At 50.7% G+C, this 16,225-nt stretch overlaps 5 protein-coding genes across 5 annotated transcripts; all 5 read right to left on the bottom strand.

Moving 5' to 3' along the window:
* Positions 1–35: 35 nt before the first annotated feature.
* BO88DRAFT_400176 (ubiquitin-conjugating enzyme E2) lies at positions 36–1,407 on the bottom strand. The gene is made up of 4 exons (XM_025705496.1): positions 1,076–1,407; positions 993–1,004; positions 740–890; positions 36–658 (listed from the first exon to the last, which is right to left on the bottom strand). The coding sequence occupies exons 1-4, from the start codon at positions 1,100–1,102 to the stop codon at positions 375–377; spliced, it is 474 nt and encodes a 157-aa protein (XP_025568299.1). The 5' UTR covers positions 1,103–1,407; the 3' UTR covers positions 36–374.
* A 248-nt stretch (positions 1,408–1,655) lies between these two features.
* BO88DRAFT_400174 (serine/threonine-protein kinase) lies at positions 1,656–4,193 on the bottom strand. The gene is made up of 6 exons (XM_025705495.1): positions 4,105–4,193; positions 3,706–3,924; positions 3,260–3,311; positions 2,981–3,188; positions 2,770–2,926; positions 1,656–2,702 (listed from the first exon to the last, which is right to left on the bottom strand). Exons 2-6 carry the CDS (start codon positions 3,710–3,712, stop codon positions 1,900–1,902), a joined length of 1,227 nt encoding a protein of 408 aa, XP_025568298.1. The 5' UTR covers positions 3,713–3,924; positions 4,105–4,193; the 3' UTR covers positions 1,656–1,899.
* Positions 4,194–5,504: 1,311 nt separating this feature from the next.
* On the bottom strand, positions 5,505–6,494 carry BO88DRAFT_439959 (uncharacterized protein; the record flags this gene model as incomplete). The annotated part of the gene is made up of 1 exon (XM_025709746.1): positions 5,505–6,494. The coding sequence occupies one exon, from the start codon at positions 6,492–6,494 to the stop codon at positions 5,505–5,507; it is 990 nt and encodes a 329-aa protein (XP_025568297.1).
* Positions 6,495–7,254: 760 nt separating this feature from the next.
* On the bottom strand, positions 7,255–11,252 carry BO88DRAFT_377789 (putative serine/threonine protein kinase; the record flags this gene model as incomplete). Its single annotated transcript, XM_025704417.1, has 6 exons — positions 7,255–9,290; positions 9,338–9,507; positions 9,556–9,670; positions 9,748–11,036; positions 11,090–11,160; positions 11,209–11,252. The coding sequence occupies 6 exons, from the start codon at positions 11,250–11,252 to the stop codon at positions 7,443–7,445; spliced, it is 3,537 nt and encodes a 1,178-aa protein (XP_025568296.1). The 3' UTR covers positions 7,255–7,442.
* A 1,703-nt stretch (positions 11,253–12,955) lies between these two features.
* Positions 12,956–14,915, bottom strand: BO88DRAFT_354867 (aminotransferase-like domain-containing protein; the record flags this gene model as incomplete). The annotated part of the gene is made up of 7 exons (XM_025703688.1): positions 12,956–13,210; positions 13,270–14,094; positions 14,154–14,230; positions 14,289–14,499; positions 14,556–14,587; positions 14,638–14,674; positions 14,715–14,915. The coding sequence occupies 7 exons, from the start codon at positions 14,913–14,915 to the stop codon at positions 12,956–12,958; spliced, it is 1,638 nt and encodes a 545-aa protein (XP_025568295.1).
* Between the last annotated feature and the right edge of the window lie 1,310 nt (positions 14,916–16,225).

Below are 16,225 nucleotides of genomic sequence, written 5' to 3'. Positions count from 1 at the left end.
ATATGGGTAGTTTTGTCTGTATACGGAAGAGAGTATGTAGCGAAATATGTATGTGTGTATATATGGTGTAAATATATAAGACAGGAGATGTAACTGTGTAAAGAAAGAACTAAAGAGCAAACAAGTAAGAATAAAACCCACGCGTAAATGCATTTCATGCATAATACCAACGCTCCACTCGATTTCCGGTTGAACTCCTTGTTCGCCTTGATAAGAACCAAGCAAGCAAGCAAAGCAATTAGTGAAATAAAAGAGGAAAGGGCTCTTGAGTGATATGTATAATGAAAAAGAAGATGGAAGATCAAGATCACGCGCCAATATCAATGCAATCACCACCACCACCACCAATTTCACCTTCCCAGTCCCCAGGAATATTATACATTATCATCATCATAATGAAAATTAATATCCCTAGGTCTCCTCCGATTATACGACACAAAGTCACTATCACCGGGAGGTCGCTCATTGCGCGAATTAGCGGTCAACATGCTCTGAATACTCATGCAGACGCTCTCGACCGTCTGTACGGGTGACCAGCCTGCCGAGCTGAGCAGATCGAGACATATTATGCCGTTGCTGTAGATGTGTGGGTGGATGGGGATGGGACGGGGGTGGTCGGAGGTGGGTGGGCATTCGATGAATTGGACTTCGGGGGGTTCTATTCCGATTTGAATTGCAGATGCGTTAGTTTGTTTACTTAAGATTCGACTGGGGGAGGAGATTGTGGGGGGTCAATTACCGATTGGGTACTTATTGCTAAAGGTGAATTTTAGCCGGTAGGTCTCGTTTTGGTAGAGCGGGTTGGAGTCGAGGACTTTGATGTCCATTTGCCATTCCTCGAGGTTTTCGGACTTGACGATTGTGATCCCGGGGGGAAGGTGGTCTTTCATCTGTGGTGGGGGTGTTAGTTGATTTGTGAACGAGTGGCGCCATTGGAGTGTAGATCCTGGTTGTGGTCGGTTTGGTAGGGTGAATGTTGCAGGGATGGGTACCTTTAGGAGCTCCTGTATGCAGACCTGTGTTAGTTGCAATGATTGAGATGATGAGCGGGGTGGTAGGTGGCATGATGACTTACCTTGCTCAGGCGCTTGCCGGCGAACATGGTGGGCAGAGCGCCTCTTCAAGGCCGAAGTGATAGCTAGTTGATCGGAGATTGTCCAGGGAAGATTTGGTGGGTGATAGTCGTGCCAGCCTTGTCGGGAGAAATTGTCAGATCGTGGAGGCGCACAGATGTATGACGTCTACAACTTAGGGCGGGGCGATCGACAAGACAGCGGATGAGTTGTTGGACGGGGCGGGCTCAGTGAAAGATTGAAGAGTAACAATTCTAAGGGATCTAGTGGTAGTGAATGCCCGAGAGAGATCTGAGTGAAGAGAGACTGAAGAGGGGAACATGAAGGAGAGGGGACAGGAAGTTACTTAAAAAGAGGGCCGCGAGGGTATCTCCGGGCGATCATCTGCTGGCGGTGGCTGACGGGGCCGCACCCCATCACCTGATTGGCCCGGACCGATCACGCTGGGGGCATCCCCCACGTGATATCCCGGCATCTGATTTGGTCATGATTAGAGTTGTTTCTACTTGCCTGGTCCCAATTTGGAGGCAATTACATCGATGCGAGTCATCTACATGCGGCGTATAGTTGGAAGATCATGTCAAGCCGAATATGCATTCAGATCACAGAAAGGAATATTATCTCCGTAAACCGAAGCCTCCATTAAAATCCCATCTCGTTCAGCAAACCAAGAAACAGCAAAAAGAATACGCCAGATCAGTATATGGACGGGGAATCATCGAAAGTTATTCACAGAAAACAGTTCAGTGATGGTCCGTGACCCAACAAGAATGGAACCGGTGCAGCAGCAGAAAGCAAGTCTCTATCAACGCCATCCGATCAAGCCTCATGCATGGGTGGTCCGTTCACGAGCTTCACGCTCAACCTTCTCGCGCTCCTCGTTCTCCTTCACCTCACGGACCTTGGCAAGCACAACTTCACGGAAGATGGCGCCGCGGGCAATCTTGCTCAGACTGCGCTTCTTCGTGCCCGTCGCCTCGCCCTCCGCTGGCGCGGAATCCGACTTGCCATTGGGCGAGAGTTGAGGGAAGGGCGTCGTCCCAGATGCCTTCTCTGCCATTTCCACCGGGCTGGGGATGTCCTCATCATCCTCCTGCATCTTGAGCGCCTCAATGCGGTTCGCCAGCTTGATGATCTCGATGCCTCGGCGGAGACGAGAGCGGGCAATGTAGGCACGGATCTCGGGCAGCAAGTCGCGGTCGCTGGCCGATTCACCGGTCAACCAGGTGTGTTTCAAAGCTTCATCGGATGTGACACGCTTGGAAGGATCGGGCTGCAATAGGGTGAGGATGAAGTCCTTGGCGTCCTGGGAAACATCGCGCCAGTAGCGCTCGTGGAAGATGATCTTTCCGCTTCGGCACTCTTCAATCAAGTCGGACAGGTTCTCGGAGCGGAAGGGGGAGTAACCGCAAAGCAGGGTATAGGTGATCACACCGAGGGACCACATATCGACGGCCTTGCCATGACCCTGCTTGAGCATGACCTCTGGGGCGGCGTAGCCGAAGGAGCCCGCCATGCTGGTCAGGACCTCGCTCGGGCTATCCAGCATCTTGGCAATACCGAAATCTGCGAGGACCAGAGGGGAATGGGGGTCGGGGCCAAGGTAGAGAAGGTTTTCGGGTTTCAGGTCTAGTCAGAGTGGATGCCCAGATTAGCCCAAGCCTTGAAGATGAATAACTGAATCAATTGAACGTACCTCGGTGAACGATATTGCGTTCGTGCAGGTAGTGGACGGCGCCCAGCACCTGGCGAATGGTCTGAGAGGCATCCTTTTCGGTGAACTTGCCGTACTCGCAGATCCGGTCGAACAGCTCACCACCAGTGGCCAGCTGTGTGACAATGTAGAATTTATCCTGCCACAGCGTTAGAGACAGGGGAACGTCTAGAGTATCCTTGATGCAACCGACCTTCGATTCGAACCAATCGACGAAATGGACAATGTTGGGATGGTCGAGAGCCTGAAGCATCTCTAGTTCATCGTAGACCATGCGTTCGTTGCCCCGGACATTCTTCTTCAGGATGATCTTGATGGCGACCTTGCCCTTGCTGCTGTCGGCTTCACGAACGATACCGTACGTACCAGCGCCGAGTGTGCGTCCGAACTTGTAGTGGGACCTGAAACGAGTTGCACAGCGGTTATTATATGTCTGCAGATGTAAGGGGAGGCGAGAAGGATCCTATCGTACTTTTTCTCGTAGCTTTCGGGCTGTCCCGACAGCTTGTTGAGCATATTATGGACTGTGAAACCACCCATTGGTCAGCGCTTGGATGTTGCAGGAATGGAGAGAACAAGTAGTATAGCCGCTCAATAAAACCACCAGAGAGGTGGACGGGTGCAAGCAGGGCAAGTAGTGATGGGACGATCGAACCGAAGAGCCAGAACAGGATGAGAATGCCACCTGCATGGACGCAATGGCCCCAGGTGATGGTGGAAATCAGAGACAAAGACATGGCTCATGAAAGACATGAGGCTGCTGCCGTCCGGGCGCGAAATAGCACAGAAACCAATCAATGGCTGTCAATGGCAAGCTGGGCTAATGAAAGTGTATGCCATCGTGGAATGAACGAATGGCTGATCGGCGACGAAAGGAAGAAGAAAAGAGAAGGGAAACGAAGAAAGGCAAAGACCTACAACTCATGGTGACTGGAGTAGAAGGGCCTTAGTGAAGGCCCTAGGAAGGGGGGTTAATCCGTGAGTAGTAAGTAGTGTGCGGTGGGCTCGAGACCAGCGAGCGCGAAGCTGAATGGGAACCCCGCACGTGAGGGAGGTTGGTAGCGGGGCGATTCAAAAGAGTCAAGATCGCGAAAGTCGCGTTTGGAGGATTCGAGGATGAAGGTTGAAAATAGAGATCTGGGGGAGGAAGACGGGAGAAGTAAGTATTTGGTGGGATTAACTTCCGTACACGAGCAGCGACAGCGTCCGTGTGGAGGGAGGAGAGGGGGGGAAGGCTGATTGATGGTGGGTAAATCCCTCCATCCACCGATAGGGGGTAGAAAAAAAGACTAAGACTAAGTAACTGGGTAAACACACGGTACCTGATCGGGGGGTTGCTGCTTATCGCTTGTAATGGTGGGCTGCACGTGCAAGTCTCTGGCAGGCAAAGCAAGGCAATGCAATGCGGTGTTGTTGTCGGTCGAAAAGGAAATAAGGGAAGGAAGCTAAACAGTTGATAGACAGCTGAAACTGACCAGAAAAGAAGAAGAAAGGGAATAATACTAGCGAGCCGAGCGATTAAATCTGGTTAAGGAGGGGGGAAAAGAGAGCGAGAAAAAGGTCGAGTTCTGGCCCGGCGATAGAGTTTAACCCATTAATCCCATGGCTGCCCAGCACAGCCACGGGGGGGTTTCTCTCTCAGCGGGGCTCAATCTCGAAGGGAAATCCTATCTATAGGGATTGGATGGTGGAGGTCGGAGTGATGGAGCGGCCACGCAAGGCTGATGCTCCTCCAGGCAGCGCATTTTAGTAGGCTTAGGCTGATCCATGGATGCAGTTGGTCCCATAGTCACAATTAGTTTTAAGTCTGGTGTGTTCAACTACTACATAATGCAGTGTAATCCGGGTGTGGATATCCGTCTGGTATTGACACATTGTTCACTTCACAGCCTTATGCTTTCTACGAAATTATGACCATCATATTCTACTGTATGTAAGTGATGATTATATTTTGGTAGAATTTTTCGCCCTGAAAAATGAGGGAATCTAGAATAAAAAGCGGCTTAGGGTGAAACGGGCCCCCAAATCTGAAATCGGCCAGCGGGCCAATGCTGACACGCCTTTCTCCTCCAGGCTGAAACATTGCCGACAGTCAGTCCCTGGAGCTAATTATTTTGGGACTTTGTGCCTTGGGCACCAGCCACACACCAGAAGAAAAGGTCTCATCTCGAACAGAAATACATTGAAGTATGTCGTATTCGTTGTTTTATGTATTTGTTATTTTGTACTTCGAGTCTTCAAACTGAGACATATTGGCCACGATATAAAAGGGGCTATGTCCGCCAAGTTTCTGATACTAACTATTTTTTTTGTTTTTTGGCCCCCTTTAAAGGATTGGCGCGGAGATGCAGCCTAAAATCTCATCTGGGATGCTTAGCCGGATTAACGCCGGTTCATTGGATCACCCTCTAGCCCTGACAGGCTGACTGACGGCCTGCTCTCTCCGGATGATTCCTGTCCTTCTCCACTCGGGCTGAATGCAAGTTTGCTGGGCTAGCCTCGTGGAAATTCCAGTTAGCTAGATTCCTTGATTACTTTCTACGTGGGCTTGATTAGGCTGTCTGACTTGCGACTTCATCTTGAAGGAGGCTCAACCATTTCATTGAGCAAGCACATGTATTACCATAATGGGTATAATGACACTAACAAACATCCTATCATGAACCATAACTAACACCAAATACCTCCTAAGCCATCACGGTCATCATGTAACAATCTCAAGATCTTCCCAAATACAATTCATCCAACACTCGCTCACAATACGCCCGATAATATCCTTCCCCCTTCCATCCACTGTTCTGTCCCCGAATTCCTACGGTCTGCCATCCATCCCTTCGCAATCTCGCAATTCGTTGCTCTGTACCCTCCTTGACCCCCAACGAAGACTTTCCCTTTCCAATGTCATCGCCGTCAGCAACATGCTTCTCCTTGACCGGACTAAAGCTCCAAAAAGATCCAGAGCGTCGCATTCCCTTGGACATGCGCCGTGCATACTGCATCTCAGCCACGTCCGTGATCATTTTATGCAGCGTGGTGATGCTTGAAGTGACCTGCTGACGGAGGAAATCGATTGTTGTGTGGGTGTATAGTTCGCCTTTGTAACCTGGTGTATTGACCGATTGCCATGTTTGTGTACCGACTTCCTTCTTGGGTCCCGTATAGATAGGCGCAGAAGTAGTGGGAGCAGCAATCCTCAACGGCAATGGCAACGAAACCCTAACTCCTGCCTTAGCCGTACCCATAGCATGATCCTCACCCTCGGAACCCTGCAGAGAGCTACTACCTCCAACCGACTCCCCAGACACCTTCCGCACCTTCAACGGCGAAGGAACAAGACCACGCTCATCCCCATCTCCAATCCCGTCTCCACCTTCATCAAAAAGCGACACTTCACTATACGTCGAGATAGTGGTGTTGGTATAATCGAAGCTGTTATCACTCTCACCCGAGAACAGTATCTCTTCCTCATCCCATTTTCTACCATCTTCCCCATCATGATCATAATCAGGACGATGGTACTCCACAAACGGATCATCATCATCTTCCTCACACATCAGCACCCCACTGCCACCATCCCGACTACCCTGCACCTCCTCCAAAACACCCCCACAAACCCCAAACCACTCCACAGCCGCCTGCAAAAGTGGTATTTTCTGGGCGGAGAACTGATGGGCCGCGAGACCCATCCCCTCATATGAAATGGCCATGTAGAATGTGAGATAAGTTTTGTATATCTATACCGCACAGGAACACCATCCGATCATTTGGAGAAACTTGTTAGCACATGATTTCAAAGACATTTCAAAGTAATATAGTATATTCTCATAGTTAGGAAAAAAAAATAAATGAATAGAGATAGGATAGAATAGTTTTGACTGTACCGGCTGCTCCGTTAGAGACAAATGTTCTGCTGCGTGCGCGATGCATTGGCGGTAGTGGTGGGAGGTGTAGAGGTTTTTGATTGTGCGGAGGGTGAGGGGCCAATTTGTGATTCCTGATTTTCTGGTTCTTGGTGTGGTTGTTGGGTGGAAGGTTGGTGATGGAGATGGTGATGGAGATGGGGTTGAGGGTGGAGGTGATGGAGTGGTCATCTTATTTTGTGTATGTGTGTCTATATGGACTTGTGGTCAAAGATTGTTGATCGTCAGTTGGGTCATGGGGATACTAAGTCCTGAAGATGTCGAAGGAGATTGATGAGGAGTAGTTGTCTTGAAGTTAGATAACGGATATAGAAATGGCAATGAGATGCATCCACCTCATGACGCGCGTCACGTCCAGACGTGACGAGGTTGAGTTTCGTGTCGAGCCACGAGGGTCGGGATTATACAGTAGTTATCTAGACCTTGATCGTGATTGCAATGTTTGTTGGTAAGATATTGTTGCAGTGGGTTCCTATACAAAAGTTGGGCCTGACCGTCAGTGAATGCTGAATACTCATTACGACAGCCTGTCAAACTGACAGCATACATCAGATACTATGGTTTCATTATGACTGCAGAAATTCAATTTACATCATTTTGCTCAACCGTATCATCCAGCACGAACACCGAAATATGCCCAACAGCCCTCAACGACAAGTGCTTTTACCAGTCAGAAACCGTAAGACGCCAGCAGTCCGATATGTTCTTATTTGAAACCAGCCACAGACTACCCACCTACTCAGCCTCTGGTTTGACCTCCTCTTTCACCTCCGGACCAAGATTGACTCTAGATAAAGCCTGTCCGGTGGAGTTCAATGAGTCAATGAAGCTTTCTAACAGTCGATCCAACTCCCCAGCTATCGCGTGGTCGTTCGCACCAGCCATGAAGAGCTCAAGTTGAGGCAGAGGGAGCTCGGGGAACAGGATCGGCTCTCCATCGTCAGTGGTGAGCGAAGGAAAATTAGTCCGAGCTGTAGGCAAGGAGTCCGATACGGAGGAACTAGCAGACGGGACGAAGGGGAGGCTGAGGTCCATGCTTTTGGTGGGGATCGCTGTCGGGAAGGGTTCAGACAAAGAGGGATCGTCCGTGTTCTCAGAAGGCTTCTGCCACACATCATCCGTCTCCTCTTCTTCATCGGGACCAGGGCCGTCCATAATGATGGACTGGTCGTAGTTAGGGTACTTGAAAGTATTCAGCAACTGGGGATATTCAGGACTTTTTGGGTCCGCGGGCGCCTGGCTGGGTGGTGTGGAAGGCCGATCAAAGCGGAAGGGGTCATAGTCAGTCTCAGATCCATTGGACTCGCCGGATCGAGACGTAGATGGCCGGGAGTCCCCGGGCTCACCAATACTAGAGCGCCGGACTGTGGCTGAAGGCTGGCTCTCCACAATCGGCGCCTTCAGTGTATCATACTGACTAGTATCCGTAAAGTTGTCGCTGCTGGCGCCCCCATCATTTGCTGGAGCGGTCATGACGGGGAATGTCCATTCCATAGTTGCACGTTTGTCGGATGTGTCGGGCTCAGCCGGCTTCGTCTCTGGTTCTGGTGGGCTGGCTGGCTCAGCCTCCTCCGTTGGAGGTTGCATGAACACAGGAAACTTCCAGTCCATTGTAGGAGGACGGGGCCCAGTCTGGGGCTGGAATGTCATATCCTCGGAGCCCCGGTTGCTACTCACGCCGCTGCTGGACGAACGCGAACGGCCTTCAACAGAGTTCCGGTGCTGACGCCCACTCGTCCGGTTCGCTCGAATAGTATCCGCATCAGCAAGTTGGAATGGCTGGGCTGAGGTTGCCCCGGCAGCATAGTGTGAAGAATCAAAGGAGCCAATGTCAATGTCAATGAAGGTCGAGGTGACTGATGATCGATCGGTATCAGTGCGAAGCGGAAGATCCGACGTAGGGGCTTTTGGCTCGATTGGGACGAAGTCATTCTTGGTTTCATACTTGTAGCTTGGCTTGTCTTCATCGAAGAGACCCTCCATCGCCGCAGCTCCCCGACGCACACGCTCGTCAAAGTTTGCTTTATCCTCCGGCGTCATGTCCTTGTCCGATCCGTCCTCAGATGATTCATGATCCGAGCTAGGCACTGTGGTTGGACTAATTTGATCTTCCATCTCCGCCAGAGAGGCGGCCAGCTGGTCAAGATCAATGACTGAGAAGCGACGCTCAAAACCATCTGTCGTACTGAAGTTCCAGTCCTCTTCATAATCTTGTTCATTGCCGGGGATTTCTGCTGCAGCAGCACCTCCAGGGTGGAAGAGAGAAATGCGCTGACCACCACGCTGTGACCATTGATAATAGATGCGGACCAGCTCGCTGAGTGATGCAGTAGGATATGCGTCCTCAGTATCAGCGACGTAAGGGTGTGTCAATATATCTGCCATACCAGGGCGAGTGACCGGGTTGGATTCTAGAGCAAATGAAACGATGCTCTTAAGACCGTCGCTATATTTGTCGGTGTCCAGCTTTGGAGTGTTGCGAGTGATCTGTCTGCCGATTTGCATACGTTCGCGAAGATTCGAGTTAGGGGGATTGCCCGTGGCAAATTCAAACAAGGTACAGCCATAGGCCCACACATCAATCTATAGCAGTCAGTATGGAAAAGTTCACTCGAAGGCGTATATCTCACCTCACTACCGTACTTGTGGGCTTCACCGCGAGTCGCAAACATCTCGGGTGGCATCCAGTGTGGTGTCCCAATCCAAGTGGACCGCTTGTCCATCTGAGATTGAAGCACTCCGGCGACACCAAAGTCACAAATTTGCAGTCTTCCCTCCTCGTGGATCAAGATATTGGCAGCTTTAGATAGTCAGTCGCAAGCCCGGTAGCATTAAGGTAGTTGCTTACCTTTGATATCTCTGTGGATGACGCCGGCATCATGAATGGCGCGTAACCCAGCAGCAAGCTCTCGAGCGATAGGGATGATAAACTTTTCCTCAAGCCGGTCGCCGGTCGCTCGCATCTGCAGTAGAATGACATTAGCACACAGATAGACAATATGCTTACGAAGGCAGAGAATGGCAAGAGAAATGCACGCACCAAGGTTCTAACACTACCACCAGGGCAGTATTCGCAAACCAGCCACAGTTGTGAGTGGATGGAGATTGCCTCGATTAGTTCGTTGATGTTCCTCGCACCCGCGTCCTTGACCTGCTTCATCACCCTGATCTCGTGGATAAAGTCCTTGATTGACTCATCTCTGAAGTCACGAACAGTCTGATAGTCCACCGAATCAATATCCATCACCTTGATGGCGACGACCTTACTGGAGGGAAGCTGGTGACCTTTGTAGACGCGTCCGTATGAGCCCTTTCCGATCAACTCCTCGAATTCGTAAGGGGGTGTATTTGTTTTGGCTCTGCGGCACATCTCTCGGACAGCAACACCCTGTTCACGAGCAAGCTTTATGGCTTCGGCCTTATGCTTGGAGAGGGCAGCCACCGCCGGGTCCAGAAAGCGCGATCCACGTGAGGGATCCATGGTGGTATCGGAATGCTCTGAGGGTAGCGGATGATCTTGTGAGCCAATGGGGGAATCAACTGGTTGTTGACAGACAGAAGGCTGGCGGGGCCGGATGAATGTCTCGGGACTAGGATGATTCCCAGCGTCCAAGGGTATAGAGGGGAGAGTAGCTTGGGCACCTAGAGACTCACAATCAAATGCTGGGAAACACTCAGTAGGAGAGACAGGCGTGATGGGAGGACCGAGAGGGTTTCCAGGGGAATGGAAATTCACCGGAGGAAATTGAGGTGGAGTGTGGATGAAGGGCGGAGAGATGGGGGAGGAAGGATCCCAGTAGTAGCCTGTGGGAGGAGCTCCACACACGCCTTGAGCAAACGGTAAGACTTGCGCTCGACGATGTTCGTAGGAATTGGGGAAGTGGGTGGATAAGGGAGCAATGGTAAGGGGAGGCACGCTGATTAAGAACGGGTCAGCAAGGGTCAATCTTGCCGGTGCCGGTCTTTCCTCTTCTTCCTTGGACCGTCCTGGCCAAAAGAGGTTCTGAAGAGCAGAGCCAATCTTGGAATCCGAGCCTCCAGTACGCGGCGAATGTCTCTGGAAGTTGCGACCAAAAGGGTAAGTGTGCGAACGGAAGAGTCGCCTTCGACGGAGAGAGTCGCCCGGCTTGGTGGCACGTGCTTCAACTGGAGATTGTTCGTCCGGTGTTTTCGAGGTGGGCTTCCTGCCGAAAAATGGCAGTCGTTCTCGCCTACTGCTGCCTGAGCGCTGGTGAGATCGGTAAACCGGTTGCTCACTCGCGCTCTTCTTATGCAACAGGCCCCGCTGCCGACGGTTATTTCCGTCCTCGAACAGACTCTCTTTTGGGCCTATATAGTGATTAGCTCTTCCAAACTCGAGTCTAAATTCGACGGAAACTTACTATTATGCCCGTCTAGGCCCGCTACGCTGCCTTGATCACCCCCCTGGCGATGCTCCTGCCAGGCTTGGGGACTGCAACTAAATCAGCATTTATAATCAAGCAATTAGGATATTCCAAACCCGTCGACGCGTTCGCAAGGCTCAAACAAGCTTAAGCCTGCCATTATCAGGGATCACGCAGAAAAAGACGCGACTTTTGAGAGAGAAATAACGAGGAACGAGGAAATCGTCACGAACACGGCTCATCGACGACTATGACACGACGCAGAAAGACAAGCAGGAGAAGCAAGCGGCAGAAGACGAAGAAATAACGACAGACACGGGACATGATCGCCCAATTCACTAACTTACGTCGAAGCTAAAAATGGGAGTATCCCAATATAGAACAGATCGGATGCTGCGAGAGGCCCTAGCCGAGCGTCCCGTGTCTCATTCACGGAGCAGGAGGGCGAGTCTCACTGTTGGCTGATTTGCAGGAACCTATAAAACCAGCCAGTGAACTATAAGGTGTTAGCTACATACTAAAACACATCATGCTGTTCCCGGGGAGCTGTGATCCCAAGCACTGTGAAAGCCCACCCAGGACAGGCGCAAACTCACCTCAAATGCTGTGTTGCACTGAAGCCCACAATGACGTGAATATAAGGCGGTGAGAGGTGTAAAGAAGAAGAAGACGCTAGTTTAGCGCCCGGCAGAATCCAGTTCTCCAAAGTGCTAGGCAGTCGAGCTCAAGTGAATTCGAGATATTTGATATATGGTGAAGTACACAGGCCACGTGCTATGACTCTGACCAATCAGATTCACCTTTCGGTACACCCAAGAAGTGGCAATCTGCGATATGTGAAAGCCTCTCTATATTCACACCCTTGAGTTCACCCACACAATTCTGTGGCATGAACAGAGAATCCAGATGCCAGATGCTGGAACAAACGGAATCTTCAAAGCGAAATAATCTGCATGCTGGTTAGCACTGCACCAGCTAGCATCTACAAAACAGAGCACACTATTCAAGCCAAGTAAAAAGGAGACAGTAATCACGAATGGCTTCACATGCAGGCATGAAACAGCCACTGAGCCCAGGACCCAGCTTGATTAGTTAGGCATCTTGCATCCTAACCGCCTCATACCAATCACGTGACACTGAGAGACCAACGCCAGAATTCCAACGAACAGCTGTCCAGCAAGCAATTCGACCACCAAAAGACACGGAACATAACCCTCTATTGCTATCTATGAAAACTCCAAGACCACTCACCTACAACAAGCACCCAAAAATCCTAGGACCAAGCCAGCTGGTCTACCATAAGGCAACGAACAAGAAACCGGACGTTCGTCAATGCAGGGGTAACGGGATCAGGGCAACGGCAAAACGGAAAGAGAAGAAAGTCTAAGGGGTATCAAGAGCTGGATGGAATAATATCAATAATAAAAAACAAGATACATCGTCTCTCCTCTCTCGTTAGATAGTTATATCGACAATTTAAGGCAGTCGATGGAGGGTTTTGGGGCAAACGTTCGATTAAAGTTCCAGAGCGTTCGTTCGGGATAGTGTCACGCTGGTGGGTGGATCAACCGGCGGAATATTGTTTTCACGCGGTTCCGATGTCTTTGGTTTCTACAAATGTGATAAATAATAGCTGCGCAACGAGGAGGAATCATGAAGCTTGTGGGTTTTCAAAGGCTATTAATTACAGGATATTTTTATACGAGTGTCAGTCCATGATAACCTTACCTGTACTAAGGAGGAATTCTACTGAGACAAAACAATAATTCAATTTGTTTACTCTATAACCGATTTCACGCTAGAATTAGGATGGGTTATCTACTTCTTTCGTATTTACATCTTCTTGAAGAAGTCAACCGCTCTCTACAGACCGAACTGAACTCTCAGAGAATCACCGAACCGCCGAATAGCTTCAGTGATGCCTTCCGAGCTAGCGGCAGCAAACGTAGCGCGGAAGAACATCTTCTCCTCGTTGACTCCAGACGCCTTAAACCAGCTGCCACGAGAGACAAGGACGCCGTTATCAATGGCAGCGAGGAATACTTCCTCTTCGATGGATTCACGAGTCTTGCCGGAAGCCAAGCCAGGGTGCTTCTTCCAATCAACCTCGATCCAGTGCTATCGGTGTGTTAGCTTATCGTCTCACCCGGGAGTTATAGTAGTCATAGTGTACTTACGAACATGCCTGCTGCAGGGGGAATCCACTGAGCAATTTCGCGAGGCAGGTACTGTTCACAAGCATGCATCATCGTATCACGGCGGCCAGTGTACTGCATGCGCAGGTTGATCAGCCAGTCAAGGTATCCAGAGTGACCCCAGTGCTCATCGAGAAGCTTGTAGAAGATCAGCTGGGAGATACCGCTAGGGTTCTGGGCCGAGGTCTCGCAGTTCCGGATGAATCGTTCCACAACCTGATCCGCGGCGACAATCCAGCCAGCGCGAGATCCAGGAGAAAGGACCTTGGAGAATGACTCGATGCGAAGGACACGTCCATCGACGTCGAGGCTCAGGTAGGATGGCACGAGGGACTTGAGGAAGTCTTCGTGGGTCGCCGGGGGCGGGACGGGCTCGCTGTCAGCACCAGCGTAGGGCTGCATCTGCAAGAAGTAGTACGGCTCATCCTCCACAATGTACACATCGTGCTTCTGGGCGACCTTGTACACAGCCTTACGCCGCTCTGCGGACTGAGTAGCACCGGTTGGGTTCTGACCAGTGGGGATGGTGTACAGCACGTAAGGCTTGGGACCACCCCGGGCGGCTTCGTCCCAGTTGCTCAGAATCTCATCAAGGGACTCGGGCAAAAGACCCTCCCCGTCCATTCTGATCGGCGCCACCTTCAGTCCAAGAGGAAGCGCAGTCTCCTGGGCACTAGCAAAAGTGTACTCTTCCATCAAGATGTAGTCCCCGCGGTTGCAAAGCATGCGGAGGATCGTGTCCCACGCGTACGTGCTACCTGCGGTCAAACAGCATTGCCAATCGGCATAGGGAGGGTTGTGAATGAGCTAGTAGCGATTAGTCCATGTCACACATGTCAGAAATGGCTTGTATTGCCTCCACATACTTCGGTGTGTTCCGTCACGAACCTAAGCAACTGGGGAGTTCCCGAAGCCTGGCCATAGTTAAGGGCAACCTCCAAGTCTAATCATTTGTTTTGATTAGTATGCAACTTAACGCGCGGGGGCTAGAGGAAACTAACCGTAAAGACTCTTTCCGGTGCGCACGTCACCCTTACTCGCGGTCAGAAGAGCACCGGAATTCTGAATAGCCTCCGGGGAGAAATCAGGGGCGTTGGGGACCTTGACGGAGAGCTGCTCAATGGGAAAGTATTCCGGAGAGGGAAGGCCGCCACCCAGAGAGATCAATCCGGGGTTCTTCAGGTACCGCGCAGCACCCTTCAAGGTTGAACTCTAACAAAAGCTTCAGTATTTATGTACACCGCAACAACGTGTATAGACGGACAAACCTTCCGGGACTTGGATTCGACGGAGAAAATGTCTTGCGAGGGATTAGTGATTGGCCGACACGGAGGCAATCGGGCGACTTACGATCCCAGCGTTTCGATTGAGGCTTGGTGAAGCAGTGCTAGACGAAAGAACAGTAAGGTCAGTCGGTCATTCGCCACGGGGTATTGTCGGTTTGTGAAGGCGAGAAAATAACATACCGGGCTCTTGAACATGTCACTGTTCGTAGCAGGAGCAACACCGGTGGGAATCTTTGCGCTCTTGGCTCTCAGGGCAGGGATGGCATCAACCGTCAATGGGCCGGTAGCGGCAACCGAGCCCACGTTGATTGAGTCATTGTCCACGGCGACGGGAGGGCTCATTCTTGAGACAGGGGTGTGATGGAACGTAGTGAACTTGGTGAATATAGAAAGCAGATGAGTGTATGCACACAGTCCACACAAAAGTCAGTGTAGCAAGGTAGACGATTGAGAGAGAAATTCACGATGCAGGCGAACTGATGGCGAAACTGAGAAGGAGAATCGAGTCACGCAGGGGCGTCCGCTTTTTTCTCCGCTTAAGTGGGCGGACCGGTTCCGCCGGTAATGCATCATTGGGTCGATGGGGACCGGATTCATCCACCACGAGGCATGCATAAGGGGCGCCATTGCTGATGGAAGGAAGGCAGAAGCAATCAGATGCCATGGAGGAGCTTCACCGCGTTTTCGTTATCTAATATCACTGTAGGATGCCGCAAACTGATGCGATGTGACGCTGTCGTTCACAGGGCGCGGCGGGCGGCGATAACGTAATTGGTATTCCCGATACAGTCTCCGTATGCTTGGGCCTGCAGTGTTACTTAAGGCAACTTCATTTTAACTGCTTGTCAAGCACAGAGCCATTGGTTGGTGCCAGGTAGCTTGGTGGGACATCGAGTAATCGTTATTCTGCTCCGACTTGGCCTGAAGAGAATGAGGGGAAAGCTCAAGCAGAAGCAAGGACCAACAACTACTGCTGCCAGACAGACAGCAAGAATGCATGGGAAATTAAATTACCGCTCGGGTGACAACCCCGCGCCTAGATAAGGCTATCGCCGGCATCGGACTTGCTTATCAACCCGATAAGATCTTGGCCTTGTCCCCAAATAGGCAATGGAAACGAACTATCATGACTTCTACTACTGCCTACCCACGAGTTAGGGACTAACCTGTGTACACGTCTGTCCTGGAGAGATGGAGCCACAACTACTATTACTGGGTGTGACAGCCATGCCTGGTAAAGTTAAGGAGGGGATTCATGTGGTAAGCCTGCATTTGTTGGGTCTACCCCTCTTTTCATATGGTTTCTGGCAGGAGAAAAGCATGAGTCTGTGCTCACCATAAATGAAGAATTACAGGAACACAGTATTACCATGCCGATATCTCGTCCATAACGAAGAGCTGAACAGAAGTCCATCCAATGTACACAAACTGATGCATACAAGATGCGGATTTGTGTATCTCTCTCTCCTTCGGACCACCCGCAAACCACTACAAAGGTTTACTGAGCTACACAGGTCCTCAGATTACACAATAATATGATTCCGTATATCTCTTGTTAATCTAATAATTTCGACAGTTGCGTCAGGAGGAGGTCTACCATGACAATCATCATATGCCTCTCAGTATAGAATATTCGGTAGGTGACGAATCCT

Source organism: Aspergillus vadensis (genome assembly GCF_003184925.1).
Source record: "Aspergillus vadensis CBS 113365 unplaced genomic scaffold BO88scaffold_1, whole genome shotgun sequence".
In the NCBI taxonomy this organism is placed as follows: Eukaryota; Fungi; Ascomycota; class Eurotiomycetes; order Eurotiales; family Aspergillaceae; genus Aspergillus; species Aspergillus vadensis.
Note: the sequence above shows the minus strand (reverse complement) of the source record. Positions and strands in the feature narration are given on the sequence as shown.